This window comes from Camelus bactrianus, chromosome 13 (assembly GCF_048773025.1).
Source record: "Camelus bactrianus isolate YW-2024 breed Bactrian camel chromosome 13, ASM4877302v1, whole genome shotgun sequence".
Lineage (NCBI taxonomy): Eukaryota > Metazoa > Chordata > Mammalia > Artiodactyla > Camelidae > Camelus > Camelus bactrianus.
In genome coordinates, this window is record NC_133551.1 from 70,705,160 (window position 1) to 70,726,855 (window position 21,696).

The 21,696-nt window shown below is 51.3% G+C and overlaps 1 protein-coding gene across 1 annotated transcript in view; it reads left to right on the forward strand.

Moving 5' to 3' along the window:
• The first annotated feature begins 14,907 nt into the window (after positions 1–14,907).
• Positions 14,908–21,696, forward strand: part of LRRC38 (leucine rich repeat containing 38) — a 31,625-nt gene continuing 24,836 nt past the window's right edge. The window contains exon 1 of the mRNA XM_074377395.1: positions 14,908–15,597. Coding sequence (XP_074233496.1) covers positions 14,952–15,597 — 646 coding nt within the window. The 5' untranslated portion in view covers positions 14,908–14,951. The remainder of the gene's footprint in view (positions 15,598–21,696) is intronic.

A 21,696-nucleotide genomic window follows, 5' to 3' on the forward strand; every position in this document is an offset into this window, starting at 1 on the left:
CTTTCAGAGTTCAATTGGGAAACTAGGTTGTTTGCTGTTTAAACGAATAAACAAAATGTTTATTGTTTAGAGTGCGTTGCAGAAAATTTAGAACGAAGTATTTTGGCATCCAAAAAAATCTATGAGTTCCTTGTGTGCTTGTTAAGAGCAGCACATAATCTTCTAGCTAAGTTAGCGGGTAGGATTTCCACAAAAGGACCAGTACAGAGTGCCCTCTTTCCAACCCCCCAAGAACTCCGAAGCGTCTGATTTATTATGCTGTCCCAGAACAGGAACATTCTCAGGGGAAGACAGATGACTTTTCTGCTCTTTCATACTTGAGTGAAGGAAGGATATATCACGGTCTTGAGAGGCTCAGGAGAGAGAGGACCTGATACTTGCAAGGCAAAGCTTTTTAGAATTAATCAGGAACTTCACCGTTGCTACCCCAATTAATCCTTGCGGCAAGCCTGAAAAGGGGTTCTTACCGAAATACTGTACATGAGGTGAGGAAACTGGGGCTCAGGGGGAGAAACGAATGGTCTAGCCTCATACAACTTTAGGAAAAATCAGATTTGCACTCACCTGGAAAGCAAGCAAGGGCCTGATGATAAGAGGGAGAGAGAAACAGCTCTGTGGATTTTCTTTTGATTACCAATTCCCAGAGATGACGAGGGTTGCTCTGGAGGAGGAGTGGTTGAAGGTAACAGCTGTGGAGCTTAGGAAAGAAAGTCAGAAGATGTAGCCTGCGCTGATTAGTCTTTCCTGGAACAGGAGACACGGTGGGAGGCACGAGCAAGGAGGTGACGGACTTTGCAGAGTCCTGATAAATACCACCCTTTGTCCCTGTTGGGTTCTGGATCAACTGAGAAACAAGAGAACTGTCAGTGGACAGAAGACTAGAACATTCTCTTTATTACTAAGAAAACTGACTTTGGAGAAAGTGGCTGAAATCTGAGAGCAAGTGGACATCCCACACGGGCAGGTAAAAGTGCTCGGGTATGCAGAGCTGGGCCAGCGTGGCGGTACCTCTGTGAACCCCCAGCTTGGAGGCGCACAACTCCCGGGGGAGAGGGAGGAAGGGGCTGGGATGGGCAGACTCAGCTTCTCCAAGCTGCCCTCCTTCCCCTGCGAGGAATGGGTGAAGCAGCTGAGAACAGCTCCCTCCTGTCACAGGAGACACTGCCCACCTTCGCACAGGGCTGTGGCCGCCACCGCCTCTGCTGATCTGCATGTTGCACGGCCCTTTTTTAACCAGCGATGAATCTGCGCTGGTTCACCTCTCATGTGGCAGTGAGCATTCCAGCCACTGCAGCTGGAAAGAGCAAGTCCCTTCACATCTGCACAGCCCAGGAGCTAAGGAATGGTTGTGTATTCGCCTTCTCAGCACTTCCTCTCCAGCTGCTTGGGGCACTCTGCCTTTCTGCCTTTTCTGGGCTTTTTGGATTGGGACAATGAGTAGAGAAAAGCAGGAAATGGGACAGGAAAGGACAGAAAAGGTGGGTGGGCTGAGGCTTCAGAGATCGTGGAGAGTGAGGGAATGTGGAGTGTGGAGGGTTCTGGAGCAGCTGCGTGGATTTCAGAGAACTGGAGAGAAGAGAACCAGAGCGATTTCTAAAGCTTGTTAATTGGATCCACCTTACTGCTATCAGAGAAGTGGTAGCAAAGACTGAACCCGTGTTGTATTACTTTTGGGTGCAGGGTGGCGCCTCTTTGAGTTTGATATCATAGACACTCTTTGCACCTACCCCTGCTTTATAATTGGGGTGCCCCAGATATTAAAACAGGTCTCTGCTGAACACCTGAGATGTGCCAGGAGCCGACAGTCAGGGTGAGCCTCGGCCCCTCTCCTTACAGGGCTCATGGCTTCATGCGGGAGACAGACAAGTATCTGATGCAGTGAGGCTAGAGCTGCATCAGAGAATGCGCCACGGACAGAGGTGAGGGGACGAGTCATCCTACCCCAGGGGGCAGCGCAGGTGGAAGGGGGCCTGGGAAGAAGGTGACACAGGGCAGGGAAGAGCGTGCTGTGTGGAGACAACAGCAGGATAGAAGCTCAGAGGGCAGATGACCAGCGTGCTGAGAAACAGGGGGGAGGGCAGGTGAAGATTAGGGTGGAAGGACCCAGAAGGAGGTTGTATCTGCACATTGGAAGACTTGTTGTATGTTTACATCGACTCTAAGGACAAAGGTAAGCCACGTAAAGTTTTCATTTTGATTTCCACACCTTTTCCCTCATGATGTAAAATGCCACTTAGAGATACGCGCCATTCTATTTTATTCTTTTTTTTCTTTTCATTTTATTTTTATTCTTCATTCTCTGTGTGCATGTCTTTAAAACAAAATAAGGACTATACTGCACGTGGTGCTTTGTCAACAGCTTGTTTTCACGTAATATTTTCCATGTCATTGGGTAGTCTTCCAAAATAAGATTTCTAAGAGCTGTATAGCATTTCGTTAGGTGGACATCATATAATTTGTTTAATTCTTATTTTTTATTGAAATATAGTCGATTTATAATGTTAGTTTCATGTATACAACAAAGTGAATCAGTTATACATATGCATACGTATATTTTTTCAGATTCTTTTCCATCACAGCTCATTACAAGAAATTGAATATAGTTCCCTGTAGGTCCTTGTTGTTTATTTTATATATAATAATGTGTATCTATTAATCCCAAACTCCTAATCTATCTCCCCCTTCCCCCCTAGTAACCACAGTTTGTTTTCTATGTCTGTGAGTCTATTTCAGGTTTGTAAGTAAAATGTGTATCTCTTTTTATTAAGATTCCACATATAAGAGACATCATATGATATTTTTCTTTCTCTGTCTGACTTACTTCACCTAATATGATCATCTCTAGGTCCAATCATGTTGCTGCAAATGGCATTATTTTATTCTTTTTATGGTTGAGTAATATTCCACTGTATATACCACATTTTTTTTATTCATTCATCTATCTAGAGACATTTAGGTTATTTCCATGTCTTGGCTATTGTAAACAGTGCTGCTGTGAACACTGGGGTGCATTTGTCTTTTTGAATTATAGTTTTCTCTGAATACATGCCCAGGAGTGGGATTGCTGGGTTATAAGTTAAGTCTATTTTTAGTTTTTTAAGGAACCTCCATACAGTCCTCCATAGTGGCTGTACCAATTTATATTCCCACCAACAGTGTAGGAGGGTTTCCTTTTTCTCCACACCCTCTCCAGCATTTATTATCTGTAGCCTTTTTAATGATGGCCATTCTGACCGGTGTGAGTTGATACTTCATTGTAGTTCTGATTTGCATTTCTCTAAGAATTAGCAATAGTGAGTGTCTTTTCACATGCCTGTTGGCCAACTGGATGTCTTCTTTGAAGAAATGTCTATTTAGATCTTCTGCCCATTTTTGGATTGGGTTGCCTGTTTTTTGATATTAAGCTGTATGAGCTGTTTGTATATTTTGGAAATGAGCCCCTTGTTGGTCACATCATTAGCAAATATTTTCTCCCATTCTGTAGGCTGTCTTTTCATTTTGTTGATGGAATCTTTAGATGTGCAAAAGCTTTTAAGTTTAATTAGGTCCCATTTGTTTATTTTGCTTTTATCTCCATTACTCTAGGACCTGGTGGAAAAAATATTGCTGCAATTTATGTCAAAGAGTGTTGTGCCTATGTTTTCCTCTAGGAGTTTCATAGTATGTGGTCTTACATTTAGGCCTTTAATCCATTTTGAGTTTACTTTTGTACATGGTGCTAGAGAATGCTCTAATTTCAGTCTTTTACAGGTGGCTGTCCAGTTTTCCCAGCACCACTTACTGAACAGACTGTCTTTTCTCCACTGTATATTCTTGCCTCCTTTGCCGTAGATTAATTGACCATAAGTGTGTGGGTTTATTTCTGGACTTCCTATCCTGTTCCATTGATCTACATGTCTGTTTTTATGCTAGTTCCATACTGTTTTGATTAGTGTAGCTTTGTAGTATAGTCTGAAGCCAGGGAGCATGATTCCCCCAGCTCTGTTCTTCTTTCTCAAGATTGTTTTAGCTATTCCAGGTCCTTTGTGTTTCCACACAAATGTTAACTTTTTTTTTTTCTTTCTGGTTCTGTAAAAAATATCATTGGTAATTCGATGGAGACTGCATTGAATCTGTATATTGCCTTGGGTAGGTATGATCATTTTAACAATATTGAGTCTTCCAATTCAAGAACATGGCACATCTTTCCATCTGTTTGTGCTGTCTTCAGTTTCTTTCATCAGTGTCTTATAGTTTTCAGAGTACAGCTGCAAAAGAAGGTCTAAAACTAGTGTGCACTAGGGGTCAGGAGCCTGGGTTACCTTCCAGCCCTGATTTTAGAGGTTAAGTAAGCCTTTCACAAATGTTCATGGCCAAATTATGAATCATTTCATAAGACCTCTGTGACTTTATGTACATTTTCCTCTTGCTGGAACATATTTTCCTTACCTGGAACAGATCCCCATCTGCTTAGAGAACTCCTGTTTGTCCTTCAAAACCATAGCCAGCTGTCACCTCTTCTGTGATACTTTGTCTGATCCTTCCCAGCCAGGTAGAATTATCACCCCCTTCCTCCTCCATACCACTGTACTTTGCGTTCACTTTAATCATTGGTTGTTGTACAAATCATTTGCTTATATGTCTGCAAACCACACTAAGTTACCTGTCAAGGTATCTGAAGGAATTACATCCCATTTGCCTTTTTATCCCAGTTCATTGGCACAAAGGAGCTCAATGTAGTTTATTTTCTAACTGAACGAAATATTCTCAAGCCTCAAGTTCCCCAGTGTCAAAGGGGGATGGATGACAGTAGCTGCCCTAACTACCTTAAAGGATTTTTTAAAAGAGAGTAAGATGTGTGATTAATAAACATACCTTGATAAAAGGTATGAGAAACTCAGTGAAGGTCAAGTCCAATAACCTCTTGCTGGGCCAGAGCCCCTGGTTACTAGGCTGGACATAAATTGACCTTATTTGGTTCAGGGAGTGCTTGGGACTCTCCTAAGCCTTCTGCACAGTCATTGAGAGCATGGGTGTGGCTGGGGGTCAGTTAAGGACAGTGATTAAGAGCTTATGAGGTCTAAAAGCTTGACCCCATCACACTCGAGTCCCTTCCCCTGCTTTGTTTTTCTTCGCTGTGCTCCTTGCTCTCTGACATCATCCAATAGAGTCATTTGCTTGATGGAATGTGTTTCCGTGGCAAAGGCTGCTGGTTGCCCACCCAGACCAACTCTCTCTTCCTCCTTGGCCCCTGGCCAGACCCCGTTCCCTAACCTTCCTGAAGATGGATGTGGCCACATGACTACGCTTTCACTCCCAGAAAGGAAATGGAAATGACGGTTGCCTCTCACCCCAGGCCTGGGCTTTAGCTTGGCGACCCCTCCATGCTCCCTTCCACTCACCTGACAGCTACTCAGACCTGGCAGCAGCCTGGCTCCATCCAAGCAGATGAAGACAGCATCGTATGTGCTTAGCAGAGCAAGGACTTGGAAGGAACCGGGTTCCCCCCAGTGACCAGCTGGAGCAGGGCTGCCCACTTACACACACCTTGAATTACTGCCCGGGAGAGAAATTCACTTCTTTGTTCTTCAGTTGAATAAATGTTAGGGTCTTTTTGCTTAGCAATCCAACCTTACCCTAACTAATGTACCCTGATGCTTTGTGACAGCTGGGTCTTTGTCTTTTTTGTTCATTGCCCTGTTTCCAGTGCTTAGAATAATACCTGATTCATAGGAGGTGCTCAAATTAATATTTGCTGTGGAAATTAGTGGAGCCAGGCTGACTGTTTTTGAGTCACTGACAAGACATGGGACCTTAACCCCTCGGACCTCAGTTTCCTCACCTGTAAAGTGGGGATTGTAATTGCACCTTTTTTGATTACCGAGAAGATTAAAATAATATATTTACAGCTCACAGAAGAATGCCTAACACATAATAAGTACTCAGTAAGTGTTAGCTATTATTAATATTATTGCATAAATGTTGTATTTTCTGTAGCCTTTGAGGTTTTCAGTAATACTGAAAACAATTTCATGTTACATTAGAAGAAACTTCGGGGATAAAGAAGCCATGCGGCTTGGACAGTAGATGTGTCCCCTTAAGCCACTGGCTGGGTGGAGTGAAGTGAATTCACCCCTTAATTGTTTCATGAATCAGCGTGATGGCTTTGGGAAACACACGCAAATTTATGCAAATTACATACAAATTCACATTAAAAATAGCCTCCCGTGTGCCTCCGCTTTTACTAGAAAGAATTACGGCGGCTTTATATTCTGTGCCGGGTTGCGTCAGGTTCCTCAACTGCCGGCTCAGAAAGACTCTCACCTGGAAGAAGGAAGGCGCATGCGCGTGGGGAGGGGTGCGCACGTGGCGGGGGGGTGCACGTTGGGGGGGGGGCGTGCGCACGTCAGCGGGATGGCAGAGGTGGCTAGTGAGGACAGCTTGGATACTGCAATCAGATACATGTGGCTGGTCCAGAATAAACTGTAAAATTCCAGGCTCCGAGGCCCTCCATCCAATCAGTCAGTCCTTCTAATCGGCAGCCATCTAACCACCTCCAATTATTATTTAACGGCTCACTTTAGGCCACAAGAGCTGCAAAAGGAACACAGGAAACACGTTCCTGGGTTGGGAATGTCAAATATCCTTGGAGCTCGGCGCCATGAAAAGTTGAGTAATCCCTGGGCCAATCGGTTTTTCCATGGGATCATCTGCGTTTATGGCTGTAAAGAGGTTTGCAGTCTTGTGAATGGTTAGTGAGAGAGCCTGAGGCCGCCGTCACTACAATGGGGGTGGAGGGTGAGTAAGCAGCGAAGCCACGGGACCAGGGAACAGCATACAGTATTTGTGGCGTTGCCTGAACAGTTCTGCAGCATAATTGCAGAGACCCAAACCTCTTCCGCTTTCCAAAGCAGTACAGACTTCAGATACTCATTCCAGGTAGCAGGATCATTCATTCATACAGGAATGCACTCATTTGTTCATTTAGCAAAGCCTTCGAGCGCTTGCCCCAGCCGGGGTCCTGTGCTGGATTCCAAGAGTTAAAGATGGAAAAGACACGCTCTTTGCTCACAAGGATGTTTCTTCTCGCACCGGAGCTCACTAACCATCCAGCAGGGGAGATAAAACCCATCATTAATAAATGCCACACCGCGTGCTGGGACAGTAATAGAAGCCTGGAGAGCAAGAGAAACAAAGGAGGCTGTACCTGGGAAGGTCAAGGCCACCTGGAGAAATGCACGGTGTCTCGAAGGGCGAGCAGACGCCTGCCAGGTGGATGGGCAGAGGGAGGGCTGTGTGCCAGGGTACAGAGCATGAAGCCACGTGGCCACGTGCTCCAAAATCCGATTTGGAAAATAGGGTTAATGGTGTCAGGATGTACCTTTCCCCAGTCGCAACAGCCCAGGCATCCCTGACTCCTCCAAATGCCTGTGACATTTATGAAACCATGAGGCTTGTCTGGCAGTTGTCATACTCGGCGAGTTCTTCACTTGTTTGCCCTCTGCGGCTGCTGTGTGTCCTGTCTCTTCAAGGAGGTTGTGAGTCACCTGAGAAGTGAGGCTGTCTACTCTATCTTTAGCTCCCCTGGACCCAGGTCAATGCCTTTCTTGTGAGTATAAAGCAGGCAACAGACGTTTGTGGCAGGAGGTGTCCAAACCGATGACAGTGTCAGGATGCTCCTACTTTGGTGCACCCCCTCGGATGCTGTGCCATGTGCTAATTTGTACATTATCTCATGTAATCGTCACAGTAACCTTGGGAGGTGAATACTAAATCTTCATTGTACAGATGAAGCCACTGAAGCTTAGAGACATTACTTTTCTTGCAGAAGAGATGCAGCTTAGAAGTGATGGAAGTAGGATTTGAATGCTGGCTGACTGGCCCAAGGGCCAATGCTTCTAGCTCTGACTCTACCTAAGTCCTGAGCTCTAACCAAATTGTGGTAATCTCTTCCTACGGCTATCTCCTAAGCCAGGGGCTCCTTGAGCATGGCGGGGGTGGTGCTTGCTTCATCCTTGTACCCCCATACCTAGCATGGCACCTATTCTCCTGGGATGGATAATAAAGGGACAAGGGAGTTGTCCAGAGCAAATCTGGAAGGCTCCTGGAGGAAGCCAAGTTTTCTTGAGCCAAACTTGGAAAATGGTGTGAGAGGCAAGCTGAAAAGAGGGTGTGTGTGAAGGCTCAAAGGTGGATGTCATAAAGCCATTCATGGGGTGCTGTGTGCTTTGATGGAGTGGAGAGGAACTAGAAATGTATTTGGGGGAGCCCCAATCTCCTGGGTTACTTCAAGGGTACAGCTGGGGCACTTGGTGCTCCACACATGAACCCCTCTCCCTCCACGGGACCAGAACCAAGGCCACCTTTGGAGGGATGAAGGTCCATGTTCCCCTGTGGAGGTGGACAGGCATCTCCAAGTGAGACACCACTAGAAGCTGTTGAGGAACTGGTTGAGAAGCATCACTTGTGGGTGACAATTAATTAAGTAAATATTTTTCAAGGGCCTATTATATTTGGGGGTTGATTCTAGGAACTGGGATAATGTCATGGTCCTCATAGAAGTTCTATTTTAGTGACAAAAGGTAGAGCGAGTAAGTAAACTAACAGGCAAGCTAGGTAATGTCAGGTGGTAATAAATGCTCTGAGGAAAATCAAAAAAGGTGGCAGCACAAAAGTGACTAGCACGGGAGAGGGAGGTCAGTGAAGGCCATTCTGAGGAGATGATATTTGGGCTGAGAAAACTCGAATAACCAAATGGCACCAGCCATGCCAAGAGCTGGGGGTTGGGGGATGGGGGAGTGTTCCAATCAGAGAGTCAGAGGGCACAGCATAGGCAAAGGTCCTGGGGTAGGAAAACCATGAACTAGATATACAAAGAGACCAGAGTGGCTGGATGGTGCTAAGCCAAGGGAGAGGGGTCCAAAAATGGGGTGAGACAGGCATGTGGGGCTAGAGTGTGCAAGGCCTAGTCAGATTTTATTCCAAGTGCCAAGGTGTATTAGCTAGCTATTTCTGTGTAACAAATTTCCCAGAAATTTAGCAGTTCAAAACAAAACAGATTTTTAATCTCCCCATTTCTGTGGGTCAGGAATCTGGACATGTCCTTCACTGGGTCATCTGCTCAGGGTCCCTCACAGGCTGCAACCAAACCATGTGGTTGTTGGCAGGACTCAGGTCCTCATGGGCTGTCAGTCCGAGGACATCCTCAGTTCCTCACCATGCAGGCCACTCCAGTACAGCAACTCGCTTCATCAAAGCACACAAGCCAAAGAGGCATCAGAGTGCATCTGACAGCAAGATGGAAGTCACTGTCTCTTGTAACCTAATCCCAGAAATGGCATGTCACCTTGGCCATATTCTATTTGTTAGAAGGAAGTTGTGAGTCCTGCCCCTGCTCAAGGAATACCAAGAGGAGGGGATCATTGAGGGGTCATCTTAGAAGTCTGCCTACCACTCACAGGAAGCCACTGGGGGTGTCTGAACAGGCAGATGTCTGGTGTATATTTTCTTTTTTTTAAAACACTATTTAAAAAAATTAAAGTATAGTAAATTTACAATGTTGTGTTAATTTCTGTTGTACAGCATAGTGTTTATACAGATTTATATGCATATATATTTATATATTCTTTTTCATATTTTTTTTTCATTATAGGCCATTACAAGGTATTGAATATAGTTCCCTGTGCTGTACAGTAGGACCTTGTTGTTTATCTATTTTATGTATAGTAGTTAGTATCTACAAATCCTGAATTCTCAGCTTATTCCTTCCATCCCCCTTTCCCTCCTGGTAACCATACTTTTTTTCTGTCTGTGAGTCTGTCTCTGTTTTATAAATAAGTTCATTTGTGAACCCCTCCTCTTTTTTTGTTTCCATATATAAGTGATATCATACGGTATTTTTCTTTCTCTTTCTGGCTTACTTCGCTTAGTGTGACATCTCTAGGTCCATCCATGTTGCTGCAAATGGCATTATTTTATTCTTTTTTATGGCTGAGTAGTATTCCATCACATATATATATTTATAAAAGATATACATGATATATATGATATATATATCTCCACCAGTCATCTGTCAGTGGACATTTAGGTTGCTTCCATGCCTTGGCTATTGTGGTCTGATGTATATTTTCAGAGGCTTGCTTTGGCTTTCTTGGGTGTTGGGGAGTGAGTGGGGGCTGGGCAAGGCTGGAAGCAGGAAAGCCAGTGGGGACTTCTGTAGAAGAGGATGCCAGCTTGAACTAAGGAGGCGCCAGTGGAGGCAGAGATGTAGCACCAATGGACAGGAGGTGGGTGTGAGGGGAGAGGAAGTGGGGATGACACCTGAGCTCACTGTGACATGTGCCTCCTGTCTGTGGGATGGTGGTGCCCTTGGCTCTTGGGACGAGTGCTCTGTATTCTTCTCTTGGGACAGACAGGGTGGCTCAGTCCCCATCCTCCTCACCCAAGGTCGCACATTTGCTGGATGGCTGGCCAGCACCAGGAGCGCCGGCCGTGAGCAGAGAACAGATGTCTCCTTACGCCAGGATGAGGGACTGACCCCATGTCCTTGGTCTCATTAGTCTGCCCACGCTTAGACCATCCAAGCTGGGATGCTGGAAGCTGCTCACCTATAACTGTGTTCACACAAGCAGTCAGAGCTGGAGAGGACCAAAGCTGTCTGTGTGCGTGTGTCTGTCCGAGATGTGCTACACTGAAGTGCGGAGAAGGTTCAGGGCAGGGAGAGTTACCACTGATCCTAGAATGTCAGGGCGTCTGTAGCAAATAAATTCCAGACAAACACTTGAATTCTTTACCTAATCAGTGACACCTCCACTAAATACCTGCTCGAGGTGAAAAAATAAAAAGATAGATAACTATGTCAGACTCACTGCTCAGCACTTGATAGCTATCTCACTGAATCCTCATCACAACTCAGTGAAGTAGGCACTAGTATTATCCCCTTTCGTTGATGGGAAAACTGAGGCTTAGAGACCTTAAGCCACTTGCCCAAGGTGACGAAGCCAAGGAAAAGAGGCAGGTTTGACTCAAGTCTGTCTAACTCCAAACCCACGTTCCCAACCACAACCACCACCCTGCCTCCCCTGGAGGCTGGTTAAGGATTTGTTTCCTAGTTCCAGGGGTGAAACTAGATGGAGCTTATCCCCTGAGAGGGGAACAATTCAGGTCTCACTAGTACAGGATGTGGTAGATGGTGCCCCCTGGTGGTGATGGTGGGGAAGTGCAGGGGGTGGGAACATGGAGGCGCTCAGGGTTGGCAGTTTGAGTTGAGGGACAGACTTAGAGCTGTGTCCTTTGAGCAGAGAGCTAGTTCTAGTGAATCAGGGTATCCCCAGGCTTTTTGCAAGAGCATGTCTCCTTTCCTGGGAGCCACGGGATGCCAGGTTAGCCAGGCGCTCATCAGAGGTGATACACACCAGTAACCCAAATGACATCACCAAACACCAGCCACACTCTATCATTCAGACCTAGCGTCTGCACCTAAATTCAGACTCCTGCACATACCATACTGGCATCATCTTGTTTACAACGTAAGGCCTAGGATTTGGGCTAATTTAGAGGTCAGCCTGGTAATCAGAGGGGAAAACCTCATGACTGGATTGTTTTGGCTTAGGGACCAGATGCTCCCTGGGGGATTCCCTGGAGACCCCGCCCACATAGTTCCCCAAGGTCCAACCTCATGGGGAGTCGGACAGGGACCACTTATAAGACAAGACAGGAAGTGCTCTGTAGCTTGGGGAACACAGAGGAGGGGTGAGGGGTTCTGCTTGGTGGGCTGGGGAAGGCATAACATCAGGTTTTGGAAACATCAGGACACCCTGGGTTTTTGTCCCATCCCTGTTTTGAACCTCTTGATAGGAATCACGAAGTGTGTTGACTCTGAGAATAAATACAGAAACAAACCTGACAAACCGCGTCTTTGTAGGTCTCTCCCCATCACCTGCCATGGTTGTCCTCGGGCTGTGAGAGGCCCCCTTCCCGGGGAGGGAGCGGGGTGAGTGGGGCAGCTGGGATCTGGGATGCCTGTGTTCTATTTCCAGCAGCTATCCCTGACTCACGGCGTGACCTTGCTGAGGTCACGGCTATGTTTTCCTTGCTGGAGGAAAATCAGAGGTAGCAAAGCTTGCATTTTCCCAAGGCATGGGGGTCCTGGAATATGGGGGGCCTCCCTACTCCCCGTGAACCCCAGCCAAGTCTGCTCCTGCCTCTATGAACACAAAAATGCTTTAGATTTGGATTCAAGGCACTTTGGCGGACACTCAGAGCAAGAAGCAAGGAGTTCCTGCCACAGCAAGACTTATGGCCACTTTTATATGCAGCGTCTCTCCAAACACTTTCCAGATCACGTTCCACACCGATATTGCCCCACGTGGCCTTCATAACGGCTGTGGAAGGGGAGAGGGAAGGTATTTTCTTTCTAGTTTCAAGATGAGGCAACCAAGGCCAAGACCATTATTTCTCAACATTTTCATTACTGGGGACCCCTTTTATTATTTTACTACCACGCCTCCCCGTTTTGCAGGACCTTGTTAAATGTGCTGCACTTATTAGGTAGAATTTCATCTGTTTTCCTTAATCAAAGTCACCAGCTTCTGCTCAGCACAAAAGAACTACCCCTGAGTTCATTGCCAAGAACTGCGGCATTTGCTCTGGGTGACTGCCTCCTAAACAAAGGCCCAGTTTTCACCGGATATTTTGAAATTCTGAAAAGACTTGATCCTCGGGGGCCCAGGGATCCCAGGCGGGGAAGTACTTCTCCAGAGAGATAGATTGGCCCGGGAAGGGTTCTGTGGCTAATGGTAGGGCCGGGACTGGGTCCAGGGGCCTGACGCCCAGGCCAGGGCTCCACCTAACCAGACCACTCTGCGGAGAGGGCTAGTGCCCACTTAGACACACAGGCACAAGGACTCACGCATGCAAGACAGCAGCCCAACCAAACGCAGGTGTCCTGAAGCAACAATGCTTGGGGCTCAAACCAGTAAGAAATAGGTTCCCCTCAGTACTGGAGTGAGGAGCTGGAACCCAGCCTGAGGCTGGAGGGGTGGGGGGTGTAACAGATCATTCCAGAGTGTTACTGGAGGGTGGCGACAGGGGGTGGGGGGTGGGAGCCCCAATTCGTCTGCCACCCACCTTCACTCTGACACTGCAATCATGCATCATTTATGCAGCCTGGGGCGTTCACCCACTCTGGGACCATTCAGACTATTCTCCCAGCACCTGCCTCTTTAAGGAGATGAGACCAGAGTGGGGGCTGAGCCCCTGCAGCTGGGGATGAAAAGACAAACTGAGGACACTGGGGGAGGGGGGACACAGGCAAGGGGACTCGGGAGGTCTGGCGTGGAGGCCTGGGGTGTAAGCAGGGAAAGAGCTGTAAGACCCCAAATGCCTCGGAGCTCTCCGCAGTGCCTCTGTACACCCCCTCCCCCAGTCCGGGCTCCTGCAAACACTCGTCCTCTGTTGAGATCTTGGCTCCGTCCCAGAGGCTTAGATTTTTGCTCCATCGGAAGGCACCAAGCTGCACGTACCTCTGGAAAAAGGCCGAGGGCTTAGCCTTGTGGCTTCAGGATTCAAACCTCCTCCAATCCCCGTGGGGCCAGGGGCCAGTGCAGGGTCTCTGAGGGCCTGTTGCCCAACAGCTGTTCCCGGGTTATTTTGGTCCAGGGAGAGCTTATCAATCCCAGGACATTTGGATCAAAATAGCCAACTGCAGGACAATCTCTTGGTGGCTCTGTGGGGACCTCTCCCTAGAAAAAAAGTTTCTAAAGTGGGGCTGGGGAGGGAAAGGAGTTTGGCTTGGGGGTGGGGACGTGTCTGAGGCTACACTCACCCCCTCCTTGCTGCCCTTTCAGCCTTGGCATCTCTCTGACCATCTTCTTTGGGGAGCGAAGCTGGGGGTTTGTTGGGGAGGGAGTAGAAATCGAGAGGGAAAAAAATCATTTTTAAACTTAGTTTCTTGACTCTGTGGTCTTCTCCCAAGGCTGGTGTCATACCTGTTACCTTTTCCCAATTTACAGATGGGATTCAGGGGGTCCAGAGAGGTGGAGGCACTGGTACTGAGGCCACTCAGCTGGGAACCTTGGCCTCTGTCCCCAGGCCTCAGTGCCTCTCCGTTGGGTCTCGTTTAGACCAGCAGCAGATCCGGGCCCAGGTGGCTGCCAGCTTCACGACGAACTCAGAGCCAGCATGGAAACTGCTGACTGGCCCTGGCCTTCCTTAGGGCCACAGCAGGGGTCCTGGCAGAGCCTGCCCCGCTGAGATGGGTTAAGTGTGGGTAGAGGAAAGGAGGAAGGAAGACCGGCCACCCTGGAGCTCCCTGGAGCCCCCTGGAGTTTCGCTCAAACCCAGGTCGTTAGACCCTGGCGCGGCCCCCCGAGAGCGAGCCGCCGGGATTGCCCCGGTTGCAGAGCCAGAGTGACCCAGGTCGCGCTCCCTTTTGCAACCGGGGTGGCGCGTGGGGAGCGCGCTTTGGCGCTAGGCGGGCGCGGACGCGGGTGTGTGGGGCCCACGCCCCCCGACACGCCCTCTGGAAACCTCCGAGGTGGGGGGCGCTTGGTAACTGAACTTGGTTGTCGAGTGCTCCGCGCCAAGTGCGCGCGACAGGTCTTATTGCCCGGTGTCGGAAATAAGCTGCCCGGGCGGGGCCGCGCTGGGCGACGGCCACTCCGCCACCCCTACCGCTCCCGCCTCTCCTCCGGGATTTTCCAGCGGGTTAATTTCCTGTCCTGCCAAATCCTTCGCGAGTCCCTCGCGCCTCCCTCCCCGGCTCTCCCCCCCTCCGTCCCGGCCGCCCCGGGCTCCCTAGTCGGTCCGCGCCGCGCTCCATCGCCCCCGCGCGCCCGGGCGCACCCCCCCCCCCCGCCCCGGCCGCCCTCCGTCTCCCCGCGCCCGGCCTCTCGGACCCCGCGCGCCGCCCCGCGCCAGGGCTCGGCTCCAGAGCGCGTCCGCGTCGCCGCCGCTCGCGCGGGTCCCCGGCCATGCGCCCCCGCGCCGCCCCCCGCGCCCCCGCCGCCGCCGCCGCCACGGCGCTCGGGCTCTGCAGCCTCCTGCTGCTGCTCCGGCCCGGACACGCGTGCCCCGCGGGCTGCGCCTGCACCGACCCGCACACCGTGGACTGCCGCGACCGCGGGCTGCCCAGCGTGCCCGACCCCTTCCCCCTGGACGTGCGCAAGCTGCTGGTGGCGGGCAACCGCATCCAGCGCATCCCCGAGGACTTCTTCATCTTCTACGGCGACCTGGTCTACCTGGACTTCAGGAACAACTCGCTGCGCTCGCTGGAGGAGGGCACGTTCAGCGGCTCGGCCAAGCTCGCCTTCCTCGACCTCAGCTACAACAACCTGACCCAGCTGGGAGCCGGCGCCTTCCGCTCGGCTGGGAGGCTGGTCAAGCTGAGCCTGGCCAACAACCACCTGGCGGGCGTGCACGAGGCCGCCTTCGAGACCCTGGAGTCGCTGCAGGTGCTGGAGCTCAACGACAACAACCTGCGCGGCCTCAGCGTGGCCGCCCTGGCCGCGCTGCCCGCGCTGCGCACCCTGCGCCTGGACGGGAACCCCTGGCTCTGCGACTGCGACTTCGCCCATCTCTTCTCCTGGATGCAGGAGAACGAGTCCAAGCTGCCCAAAGGTGAGCCTGCCGGGCCGGGGCCGGGGCCGGGGCCGGGAGACGGAGGAGGGGAGCGCGCGGGAGAGGCCGCCGCAGCCCGCGAGCCTCGCGGCCGGGGCCTCGGCTTGAGCCTGGAAGGGGAGGCGCGGGTGCTCCTGGCCACCGTCCTGGAGGAGAGTTCCTCCGGTGTGTCCCTCGCAGGTCCCCAGCCTGAACTTTTCCTCGGACTCTGCTAGGAAAGGGGAGTGGGGAGGGGCGCGTCCGGAATTCTCTGGACTTTCTGGGCCTCGTTGTCCGGCTTTTCGTCCCCTTTCCGCCAACAATGTTGGGGACCTGGCTTTCCAAGATCGTCTCATGGGGCCTTGGGCCCTAGTACTTGTGGGCGTGGGTTATTTCTGGGCCCCTCCTAAGTGAGCATCAGCTCAGCACCGTTCTCACCACGCTGAACACGGAGAGAGAGGCAGCCAGTCCTGAGAGCTCTCCAGCAGCACCCGGTGCCTGAGTAGGTTTCTGTTTTCTCAGCCCCTGATTTGTTCTTTCATCTAACGGGCTGAGGAATTTTCCTGGTGAGGATAACAGCAGCCAGTGATGCCTCAAAGATTTGCTGTTTCGTAGCTTTTCAGCCCAGATGTGAAATTGCTGAACAAAAATCTTGCGGGCTGGTGCACCCTGTTTGCCTGGTGCACTTTTCTGGTGATGACCTGGACATACATGCCCACCTGGCAAATAGGAACATGAGGGGGCCTGTGAAGGCCAGCAGGAAGGAAGCAAAGGCAGAGCCAAGAAGAGGGGACCCCAGCATCCAGAGGGATGAGCCCCGGGACAGGGAGCAGGTGGAATGGCCACACCTTCAGTGGATTCCAGTCTGCCGCTGGTGAGCAGGTGAGCCTGGCTCCCAGCAGTGACTGCTCAGAGCCAGACTCCACCTCCCACCTTGCCCTGGAGGGTTTGGTAGAGTAGGAACCAGAGCTGTAAGACCCATGTTATGAAAGATGACATAGATGTGGATTTATCTTTGGTATATATATATATATTTTTTTTCTGTTTATTGAGAATTCGAGGATGCTGCTCTTCTCTGCCCTGAATTCCCGTGCTCACTTATTCCTTCTGTGCTGTCACTAAGCACACATGCCGAGTAGCGCGGCAATCCCTCCTCCGCAGACGCGGGCCCCTGCTCTGGCGCTTTCGGCCCAGGCTGCCTCTTCCACACAAGCAGGTCCTAAAAAGATCTGACCTGCAAGGTACAGAGTCCCCTGCCTTTAAAGTGAATGCTTGCATTCTCCTGCCTGGCTTCCCAGGCCTTCCCCATCAGAAGACTGTCGTGGAGACAGGGAAGTCTGGATCCGGGCCCCGCTGTGGAACGGGGGTATGGTTCTGACGGCTCCTGCCGTGGATTTGGCTTCATGAACCCCCATTGTGGTGGTATAATTGGTTCCCACCATCATTCACATGAGGGCTCGGAGTTAGGGGGTCAGGAGCTGTGGGTTTCAGTCTCAGTTCTGCCACGGGTGACTGTGACCTTGAATAGGACACGTATCCTGTCTGGGCCTCGGCTTCCTCATCTCTAAAGGACTTTGGTTGACTTCTGAAGTCTCTAGGAAGTCCTTGGTTTAGAGTCTGAAGGCATAGGTTGGAGTCCTGGCTTAAAAACTGGGGTGACTCTGAGCAAGTCACTTAAGCTTTTTGAGCCTCCTCTTCTGTGTGAAGTCAGGACATGGGAAGGCTGGCCAGTCCATCTGACCAGTGATTGTCAGGATCAAAACCAGATAATGTGGGTAAATGAAAGGGCAGTGAGGATAGAAAATGTTGTTTTTCCTGCTGTCTGTATTATAGGAAAGAAAAGAGACACCAGATGGGGAGGTGTGGCTGGGGGTCAGGGGGCACCGGTCCAAAGCAACAGACAGGGTCCAGGCCCTGGAGGAGGGTCGGTCTCATTCAGGGGGAAGCGGACAGAGACAGTGGGAGGGCAGCCTGAGGGCTTCCGGCACCTCGGGGTGAAGTACCAAGAGCAGCTTGGCCTCACTGCCCGCTGCCCAGGTTGTGCGGCCAGAGCAGTGTCCCCAGCTCTGTGAACCGGAGGTGGGATGGGTGTGGAGGGCCTGGCCCAGGCCTTCACATGAGAGGGCTGAGTTCCGATTTATGATCCCAGGGAAGTCCCTGACCTCTCTGCCTCCTCTTCAGACCACAGAGCAGAACCCCATAGCATCTTTGCGGTGAGGCTTGAACGAGGTCAGCTCTGTCAAGGGCGCGGTGATCTTGGCGCGGAGCAGGTGATCGCTGCACGTCAGCCACCCCCTCCCCTCCTTCCACTGCGTCTGGGCCTCGCAGGGGCAGCGGGGGAACGACCAAGAGCCAGACCCTGGCGCAGAGCTGCTTGGTTCACATCCTGCCTCTGCTTCTTACTAGCTCTGTGCCCTTTTGCCTCTCAGTTTCCTCACCTGTAAAATGGGGACGATACTAGCGCCCACCTCGCAGGGCTGTTGGGAGGATTAGAAGGGTGTTAGTTATGAAGTAAGAACCGAGCCTGACACACAGTAAGTACTAGTAAGCATTCGTGCTGTTATTATTATCCTATTTTCTCCAGAAGGCTCGGAGAGGTGATGGGAGTGACTTGCCCAAGGTCACACTGAGAGTTAAAAACAGCTGGGGGTCCACTAGGACCTTTTGGCTCCCAGCCATGCTGACCACCCACTTTCTGCCAAGGGAAGCCCTGAGCTCCAGGGCTTTCTAGGCAGGCGCCCTGCCTCTCCCAGGGGAGGAGAGTCAGAGGACCGAGCTGAGGGGACCTCATCCTCATTGCTTTTCCTTCACCTCCCCTGTTCCCTCCTCCGCTGGAGAAGCAAACTGAACAGAGCAAGTGACCCTGAGTAGCTCTGACAGCACAAAAATGTGATGGTCTGCCAGTGGAGCCACCGCCGCACTGATGGGCACACTCAGTCACAGAGCAAGGAGCACCATGGGGCCACTGGTCCCCTCTGCTTTGGCTCCTTTGAGGCTGGGTTGGAGGAGGAGGTCTAGGTCTGAGGACTCGGGAGGAGCTGCCCTGCGGGTACTGGGTCTGAAGGGAGAGGGCGGCGGATGCCTGCCAGGATGCCCACCTGCCAGTTTAGCAAAAACAAGCAAGCAAACAAGCCCCAAGCAAGAAAACAAACAAAACTCTGGGAGGCCTAACTCCCTCTGAATTTCAGAAAAACAATGAATAATATTTTGTATTATAAGTATGCCCCATGCAATGTTTGGGATATACACACCCAAAATTATCTGTTGTTTTTCTGCCATTCAACAATCCTTGGCCGCCCTGTATTTTCCCCGGTGGCTCTACTTTATGGTGTACATTGTCACGGGTGCCGTCTCTGTGTCTGGCAGGTTCCTTTCCCCACAGTTCACCCAATAAGAAGCAAACGAGTGAAGTGCTTTGCACGGGGTCCGATCACTAGTGGCCGAGATGGGCTCGCACGCAGGGGGGTTGGGCCCCACTCCTGGTTCTCTCTGATGGCACAGGATGGAGGGCGGGGGTGGGGAATAGCCCCATCACTGTCCTACCGTCTGACTCTCCTAGGTGACGACTGGCTGACCTCCCCGCCCCAGATGCTGCACTGGGTTTATTGGTTCTTTCTAGACACCATGGGTCCCAGGCCATGTGGGATAGCGTGTTGCCAAGGGGACAGTGACCTTCCCTCTTGACCTGGAAGCAAGAGACCTGGGGAGTCGCTCAGATGACCAGTCGGGTAGAGAGGGAGAGATGGGGAGGGTCTGGGGAGACAGCGAAGCATCAGGACCCCACCCTTCTCAGCAGGCAGGGATCTTGAAAGCCTTCCAGTCCTCCCATTGCCTCCGGTTTAGGTTGATGGCAGCCCAGCGAGGCTGGTAGGGAACGAAAACACACGGGTGGTGCTAACCCTCTGTGTGCTCATCACCTGGGGAGCTTGCTTGACATGCGGAGTCCTGGGTCCCCAGGCTTGCTGGGTGTGCGCCTGGGGGAAGAGGCCTGGGGACCTGCATTTTAATCCCACCCCTCCCCCAGCACTACCGCCACCAGGGGCTTGCAGTGCCCACTCACAAAAGCCGGAAAACCACTGCTGGGATTAAAGATTGGGAAGTTGAGGCCTGGGGGGGGAGGGGCCAGGTCCCTCCAGAGACCCCGCTGTTGGGACCCAGTGGGCAGTTGTCTGTGTGGCAGGCAACCTGGGGCTCTGGGCCGGCAGGATGTCTCGCGTGTCCCAGCCTTGCTCTCAGGCAGGAAAGGCCACTGGGTGTGAGAAGCTGTAGCCGGCAGGCAAGGGGCTGTCTCTGAGCTCAGAAGGGCCTGGGGCCAGCAGGCTTCCCTGGGCACACAGGCCACACCATGCCCTGGGAGTGCATCTCAGGAGGGGCCGCGCAGGTGCTGGGGGTGGGGGCAGGACTTTTACCTTCCTTTGTAGCCACAGCCTCGTATGGCCTGCGGGTCACAGCCCGCGGTCCCAGAGGGGAGATCTGAGCTGATCGCGTACCCAGGCCCTGAACGGTAGGCAGGGGAGGCGGGGGGCGGGGAGGTGGAACACAGGCACAGGTGGTGCCTTGGTTCTGCTCACCCTGGCCCTCTGGGTGGGGACAGCCTCCCAGCCATGGTCCACTGTAGTGCCTGGAGCATCCGGGCTTAGGTGGCTAGGTCCCTGCAGGGCGGACCCTGCTGGCTGGCAGAGTCCTCCCTGGGGGTGGCGGGTGGCTCATGACGGGTCCCCTGCCAGTTCCATCACTAACCCTGCCCGCTTACCAGGCAGGACTCATGGCCTTCTGGGGGGTCCTGCCCCCATCTCCCAGCACCTCTGCTTCCGTTTCCTGATGTCAGACACTATGAGGGCCTGATTTGGTCAGAGGACTGGGGACTTCTTATCATACTGACAAAAGAAACAGTAACTCAGCCAAAGGGACACAAGCCAATGCTTGCCTGGAGTTCACACGGGTCCTTTCTCCCAGGTGACTCCAAGGTGACTCAGTTTTTTTCCTTTAAAAATGAAAGCAGTTTTATTTTGCTGATTATAAAACTGGTTCCTTGGAGGCTTGGGAAATGTGGACAAGTATTGTGACGAGAATAAACCCCCTCCCGGAATCTCACCACTGTGGAAGGTTTATTGTGTTTCGTTCTGGCTTTATCCTTACGTATACGTGTGTATTTTAAACAATCAGGTATTTTCCTGTACATCTTATTACTGACTTTTTTCCTCTTTCTGAGTGGTAAGTTTCCTGTCATTATAACTCTGAAAATTTAACTTTTTATGGCCCCATAAGAGGGCGTTTTATAGATCTGTTCATTGAACCTGTCTCCTTTTGTTAGAAATGTGAGTTGTTTTCTTTGCTGAACTGAACATCTGCATTCATGCAAGTTTGCAGACGCCTCTGGTTACTTCCTTGTGGTGGATTCTTTGAGGTGGAACCCCAGGGTGAGGGTCTGTGGTTATTTAAAACCTCTGCATACGTTTTGGCCTAATTGCACCCCAGACAGCCAGCACCCTTGGCAAATAGAAAGTCTGCGTTTCACCATACCTCTCTCAGATTGATGTATTATTTTTAAACGATTTTTCCAGTTTGACAGACAGAACAATGACATCTCCTAATTGCTTTGATTTTCACGGCTTGATTGCCAGCGGAGTGACACTTCAAGTGTGTTTACACACCTCAGAGAACCCCGTGCCTGGCAGAGGTTGACTGAGGTCTCACTCGCTCCTGCCAGTGGCCGCCCTCCTGCTGTTGGCAGGTCAGCACATGCCCTGTGTGCCACAGGCTCCTGTGTTTTCAACTTGTCTCTTAATTAGAGTCGAGTCCCCGGTGTCGTCTTTCTCCCCATCCCCAGTGTCCCGGGCAGGTGTCAGCTTTTATGGGCACCTCGGTCTGGCGTTCCCGGGAGAGTCGACTGCACACATAGCCTGAAACAACCCTGCCCTGTCTCTTCTCTCCCTGGAGGGCCCCACCCGCTCCTGCTCCTCTGTGCCAAACGCTGGATCTTTCTAGAAATGTCATCTTCATCGTGCTGCTCTGTCAATTAGCTCAAAGGGCGACCTCATGGCGGGGCCACGTGGGACAGCAGGCCTGCCTTCCTGCCCAGCTAGGACAGCCCCCAGGGAGCACAGTTGGGGAATTGCT